At 52.4% G+C, this 6,881-nt stretch overlaps 1 protein-coding gene across 1 annotated transcript in view; it reads right to left on the bottom strand.

Annotated features, from left to right (window-relative positions):
* The window catches only part of LOC135256171 (trichohyalin), a 146,389-nt gene that overhangs the window by 33,021 nt on the left and 106,487 nt on the right, over positions 1-6,881 (bottom strand). Inside the window, exons 16-21 of the mRNA XM_064338016.1 lie at positions 5,476-5,559; positions 4,725-4,988; positions 2,013-2,192; positions 1,480-1,572; positions 979-1,146; positions 537-620 (exon numbers count right to left, since the gene is read on the bottom strand). Of these exons, the coding sequence (XP_064194086.1) occupies positions 537-620; positions 979-1,146; positions 1,480-1,572; positions 2,013-2,192; positions 4,725-4,988; positions 5,476-5,559 (873 nt within the window). The remainder of the gene's footprint in view (positions 1-536; positions 621-978; positions 1,147-1,479; positions 1,573-2,012; positions 2,193-4,724; positions 4,989-5,475; positions 5,560-6,881) is intronic.

Raw genomic sequence — 6,881 nt, 5'->3', positions numbered from 1 at the left:
TAAACTGTCACCCGGGACTTCAAACAGACTTCAACTGACAAAGTCCTCACAAGTCATATTTTAGTTTGGCAAAGTCCTCACAAGTCATACTTTAGTTTGGCAAAGTCCTCACAAGTCATACTTTGGTTTGGCAAAGTCCTCACAAGCTGTGTGTGTAGCACAAAGCCCATAGGTAAGGCAGGCAGGGAAAATGTAAAGAAAAAGATGTAGGCCCTGTTTGTATTCTAGGCTACATTCAAAAAGTACAGTAATATTATGGAGTGGGGTTCTGTGATTGGGTACTGTACAGTAATATTATGAGAGCAGGTTTCTGTGATAGAGTGCTGTACAGTAATATTATGGAGAGGGGTCCTCTGATTGGGTACTGTACAGGCACATTATGGAGTGGGGTCTTCTGATTGGGTAATATTATCAGAATGGGTACCAGTGAATATTGCCAGTACCAGGTACAGTGAATCGGGACTATAATGGTATCAGAGTGGGTTATGATGCTGTTTGTTTGCTCGGGGATGTTGGGGATGTGAGATCAGCCTCACCTCCTCCTGGGCTGTTCTCAGGTGCTCCTGGGCTGATCTCAGATCAGCCGTTAGTTTCAGCACCGCTTCGTCCCTGCTGGCCACCTGTGCCACAATCAGAGCTGTCAATCATAGGACCCTGGACACTTTACTCACTACTGGCCAGACAGGAAACATATAATCAAACCTGGAATATATACAGGTCAATTCACAGATGTAAAAAAATGTATAGTTAGTCTCAAGTTTAGTTTCTAAAAATATAGGTTGAAGGCTTGAAAATTTAAGTTGATTCTTGAATATGCAAATTTAAAGGCTGAAGATCTTGGGTTAAAGTAGCACTTCTGAAAAATAAGGAGATACCGAGAAGTTGTAATGGTGAGACTCAGAAAGGGGTCAGTGGTCATGGAGGGGTCAGGGGTCACTGTGGGGTCACTGTGGGGTCAGAGGTCACTGAGTACTGTACCTCCTGCTGTGCGGCTGTGTGTTTCTCTGTGAGCAGGTCCAGTTCCTGCTGCAGTCTCTGGGTCTCTGTGTTCAGCTCCGCCACCTGAGAGGCCAGCAGGTCCGTCTGCTCCCCCGAGTCCCTGAGCTCCTCCTTCAGCCGCGACACGGCCTGCTCCTCCTGCACCAGCTGTGGATATACACACTGATATTATACACACAGACCACGGTTACACACACACACACTCCACTGTTACACACACACAAATACACACTCACACTCACCACTTTTATACACATACACACTCACTCACACACACTGTTGTTATACACACAGACCACAGTTACACACTCACACACACACACACACACACTCACGGTCATTCAGGCACACATGCACTCACTCTGTCACACACACACACATTTCTGTTATAAACACACACACACACACACACCACTGTTACACACACACACACACAGCTAAAGGGAAAAGGGTACAGGTGTGTGAGGCTGCCAGTTGTACCTGGGTGTAGCAGGTGGTGTACTGCTGCTGAAGCTGCTCCAGGTCAGCCTGGATCTCCTCCACCTGCTCCTCCTTCTGTCCAATCAGGGAGTCCTGCCCAATGACACAATCGCAGCACACAGGCCGTGTTCACTCACCGCTACAGCCAATCACGTCCGCAGACCAGCATCATCACTGCAAAGTCCTCACAAAGGTGTGCAGCCAGCAGCATGCTACACAGTGCTGGCGGCCACTGCCATCTCCCGCTCCACAGTCACAGTGCTGGAGAAGCACCGTGCAAGTGTCCGACTGACCAGGGGAGGCGCTGTTGAGTGACTGACGGAATCTACCTGCCTGCTGGCCAATGTTATATACACACACATCACTATTTTACACACACACACACACACACACCAGAACCCAGTGTCTTAGGGGGACGGACCCCACAGTCCAGGGTCATGCTCAGACAGCAAGAGACCCCGCTGAAATGAAACCTGCTTTCACGTGTGATACCAGACAAACATGGCGGCGGCTAACGGGCAGCGCTTCCGTACCCGCTCCTCCACCTCTCTCCTGCAGGCCCGCAGCTCCGCCGTCACCTGCTGCAGTGCATCCTGGGAGCTCCGCAGCTGGAGCCGGACGGCGTGGGCGTCGTCGCCGACGGCTTGCAGCCGCGCCCGGAGAGACCCCGCCTCCGCAGCGAGGTCAGCCGTCCTCTCCTCCCTCTCCGCCAGCTGGGAGGGGAGGGGTTAGGGTTAGGGACAGGAAGTGATGTCATCCAAATGCGACAAAAACATTACTGCTCGACTTTGTCATCATAAGCAGGTAGATGTATTGGCAGATGTACATTCCAGCCTAGTGCCTGGAATGAAAAAAATTAAAACAAAAAACATCTGGAACATGTACAATAAAAAATAATAATAAAAATTAATTTGAATGAAACATTTTTGGAATAGGGTAGAAAGGTCAATTTATTTGTTTCTTTTCAAAAAGCTTCTGAAAAAAATTTAACGAACAGCTCTACAGCAACGGACCAAAATCTAAAATAGATTCTTAGACACATCACCATCAAAGGTAGGGACTGACCCGTCTTCCGAACACGCTTATGAAACCACAGGTTACATGTGCAACAAGCTTCTCCAGCATCGAGCCATTTTTTAGCACTGACACGAAACAAAAAGAGTTAAAATGACGAGAGTCACCTTCCCCTGAAAAATACCGTCATTCCCGCTGCGCCCGTACCGCGGGGGGTTCGAACGCTACTTCGACGGGAACAGAGAGGAAAGCAGACGGGCACACGCACACAACCTCTTCATCACCCCAAAACTCTCCATCACCCATTTCAAAAGCAAGCCCGAGCGAGAAACAAAAAACACTCTCTCTCTCCCGTTTGGCGGGCGTTAAAAGACGATCGCTAATGGCGACGAGCGGTTTTTCCGCCCTGGCTTCAGTGGCCTGATGACATCATCGGCGCTTCCCGTCGCTCGGTTAAATTGGATAATGTGGCGCTTCATGCCCCCCTCCCATCAAAGTTGTTATTCATGTTTGCAGAAATTGCCGTAGAATTACATCGTTATCCACACCTTTCCCCCCCTGGCCGTGTGTGAGAATGCGCTGGGTTCTTAGCTGATGATGAAGCGTCATTATTTATCAGCGTAACGCGGGTTGGAAAACGCAGCGCTGTGTGGATCTTTGATTGCGGAGAGTAAACCGGGCGGTGATTATACTACAGCATGGGGGGGCGGGGGGGGGGGAGGGAGGGGGGCGGGTACGATGCAGGGCAAGGTGAGAAGGACACAGAGTTGCCTCCCCATGTGGTTCTGGAAGACCCACCACAGCTCCTGCACCCCGACCCTCTCCAACTTTCACCTATCCCCCCTCCAAAACCTGATAGGGTGCTGCTTCTTTGTCCGTTTAGCAGAACCTGCGGTTCCTTGTGTCCCGTGCGTACAGCAAAGTTTAAGGCCAGTAGTTTGTTCTTGTTTGTATGACCTGACTTAGTTATGTCCGGGTAATCGACAAGTTGCCCACTGAGTCTGCAACTTCTTGCTCTTGCAGTCTCTCTCTCTCGCGAGAGAGAGACTGAACTTTCCCCTCGCTAGGAAAGAACTGCGATTCGATCCCCTGATCTTTCCACTTTGGTTTCGCGTTGGGAGGTCGCTCCGGATAAGAGCGTCAGCTAAATGTCAGCCCTGCGGTGGGGAGCGGGAGAGTAGGCCGGTCTGGGTTAAACTCTGCGCCGGGGGTGGGGGGGGTGGGGTGGGTGGGGGGGGGTGGGGTAGGGGCAGGACGGATGCTGACTCAGAGGCAGCAGTCAGAAGCCCCGGGCTCACGTTTGCTTCAGAGACGACTGCAGGAAAGCGGTCACAACTGCTGGAAACCGTAGCGGTCATCACCACGGAAACCACAGCAGTGATAACCGCAGAGCCCTCGACGGCAGGTAATCCACTCTCTCACTCTCTCACGCACTCACTCTCTCACTCTCTCACGCACTCACTCTCTCACTCTCACGCACTCACATGTAAAAACTGACCGGATGTACGTCCACACAGGAGCAACCGAGAGGACCAATCAATTAATTACAGGACTGAGCCAATTTCACAGCGCGTTCAGGGGTTTATGGGTTCAGTTCGGCTTGCTTTACACCAGGGTCTCTGCAGGGGCAGCAGTGCAGTACTCAAGAGGGAATCAACGAGGAGCACGACAGAGACGATGGAACGGGGTCTCGTAAATCGCAAAACTGGAGGCAGAGGGCTTTGTACCGCTGGTGACTGACATTTTATTTTTAAACCACGTCTTCTGCTGTGGAGAAGAGCTTTGTGATTGGTCCACCCTTTAGCCCCGCCCATGAGACGGTTGAGGAAGGTGTGGCTTCCCGCCGTCGTGAACGCACAGCGCGCGTCTCCCCGCGCAACACAAGGGGCGTCATCCGTCTTTATCACGCCGGCACCCCCACCCCCTCACAGCCAGCGAGCGCCGGCGTAAAAAAAACCGGCGAAGCTGCTTCCATAAGCACTAAACGCTAATTGGAGGCTCTGTGCTCATATGCATTTTAACTCTGTCTGCATAAACGAGGTTTAAAAAACACATAAAAAAGCTCCTCTCCAGCTGAAGGGCAGCTGATTGCATTCTCATGTGTATCACACCGTAATTATGCTCCAGTGTGCTGATGCTGCCCGGGGTCTGGACCGCCGTGGCCCCCCCCTCCCTCCGCCCCTCCCCCCCCCGCAACCCCTCTCCGCCCCACCACCCCCCCCCCTCCTCACCCTGGCCTCCATCTCCCCCAGCGCCTCCTCCAGCCTCTGTTTCTCCGCGCCCAGCCTCTGGGCCCGCTCCTCCTGCAGCCTCAGGCTCCTGTGGGCGGAGTCTCGGGCGCGCTGCGCCTCCCCCAGCTCAGCGTCCCGCTCCCCCAGCGCCTCGGAGGCCTGGCGGCAGCGGCTCCTCCAGTCCCCAAGCTCCGCCTCCCGCTCGGCGGCCTCCTCCTGCCGCGCCCGCCCCGCCAGCTCCGCCTCCCTCTGCAGCCGGCTCACCTGCGCACAGGTACGGGCCACGCCCGGGGGGGGGGGGGGGACACAAGCACACCGGCCTTCAGCCCGCGGTCATCTCCATGGCAACGTGACCAAGGCTAGGTTCCATCCCACCACACACATACATTACATTACAGGCATTTAGCAGATGCTCTTATCAACAGCGACTTACACAACTTTTTTTACATAACACACTGATACCAGACGTTAGCCGACGGCTACACGGCAAGACCAGGGCCGCGGATGCGCGGCAACGTGTCGCTAGGTCATGTGGTACAAGCGGACCGTACAGAGACCCGCGAGGTGAGGTCTGGGCTTTGGGCTTCACTGAGTGCTGGGTACTCCCGCGTCTGCAGGTAATCTGTGAGACTAAGGTGGGAAAGGCTAACAGGCCTGTGCAGATGTAGGCTGAAGCTCTCCACAAAGGCCACCACTGCTACTCCAGCGGGTAAACCAAAGGCATTGTGGGTAATGACACTGCGGAGAGGACCTTGTGCTCTGCGGCGATGACCTCATCTTTCATCTGCTGCTGATCCCTCCTCAGCCTCTCCAACTCCTCTTCACTCTGACACCTCTGAGAAGAGAGCGAGAAAGAAAGAAAGAAAGAAACAGAGAGATGGGAAGAAGGGAAAAAAAATAAGAGGAGAGATCCTCAACACAAGAGCTCAGCAACAGATTCAGTGGGTACTTGCATGTGTGTGTGTGTGTGTGAGAGTGTGTGAGTGTGTGCGTGCATGCGAGTGTGTGTGTGTGTGTGAGTGTGAGTGTGTGAGTGCATGCGAGTGTGTGTGTGTGTGTGTGAGTGTGTGTGTGTGCGTGCATGCGAATGTGTGTGTGTGTGTGTGTTTGTGTGAGTGTGTGTGTGTGAGTGCGTGAGTGTGTGAGTGTGTGCGTGGTGTGTGTGTGTGTGAGTGTGTGAGTGTGTGTGTGTGTGTGGTGTGTGTGTGTGTGTGAGTGAGTGAGTGTGTGTGTGCGTGCGAGTGTGAGTGTGAGTGTGTGTGTGTGTGTGTTTGTGTGAGTGTGTGTGTGTGAGTGTGTGAGTGTGTGAGTGTGTGTGTGTGTGTGTGAGTGTGTGAGTGTGTGTGTGTGTGTGTGTGTGTGTGTGTGTGTGTGAGTGAGTGAGTGTGTGTGTGCGTGCGAGTGTGAGTGTGAGTGTGTGTGTGTGTGTGTGAGCGTGAGTGTGTGTGTGTGTGTGCGCGCGCGCGTGTGTGTGTGTGTGTGTGAGCTGCTTCATTGCTGTGGGCCTGCAGGCTGCTGCTTTATTGGTAAGAGGCCCAGCAGGGGAGCTGACATTCACCCCAGACCGCCCTGCGTCAATTAAGACAGCCTCTCTGAAAGGTTAGAGAGGGAGAAATACACCTCTAATAGCCCATAACCCTCAGCGCCGTGATCAAGCTGCTCCCAGGCTGCTCTCAGGCTGCCCAAAGATGAGCAATATAAGTCAGCACATCTCCCGGCTCCATAGATCATGCTTGGATATGAAGATCTAAAAATAATGAAGTAACCCCACGCCCTAGAGTTCCCCCATATTAATGAAATTCACTGTTATCATTATTATTATTATTACTATTATCATTATTATTATTGCGCAGTGGGACAGATGTATAATTGTGACTAGTAAAAAAAAAAAAAAAAAAAAAGAATAAAGTTCAAAACCAAAAGAACAACTGAAGATAAACTGAGCCGAAGAGGACACATTAGCTGATCTAAAAGGCCAGTGTGCAGGCGTTCGCATGAGCACAGGTGAGATGTGACCGGAATACTTAAGAACATAACCCAACATTGTCCTCGAGTCAAATGTTGAAACGGGGCTAGACCTCTTACTGTAAATGTCGCTGGTCTGAAGACCAGAGCTCCACAGCAGCCTCCTGCGTACGTCGCCGTGGAGACGCTACC

The sequence above is a fragment of the Anguilla rostrata genome, chromosome 5, assembly GCF_018555375.3.
Source record: "Anguilla rostrata isolate EN2019 chromosome 5, ASM1855537v3, whole genome shotgun sequence".
Classification (NCBI taxonomy): Eukaryota; Metazoa; Chordata; class Actinopteri; order Anguilliformes; family Anguillidae; genus Anguilla; species Anguilla rostrata.
This window is presented reverse-complemented; position numbering and strand designations above follow the sequence as displayed.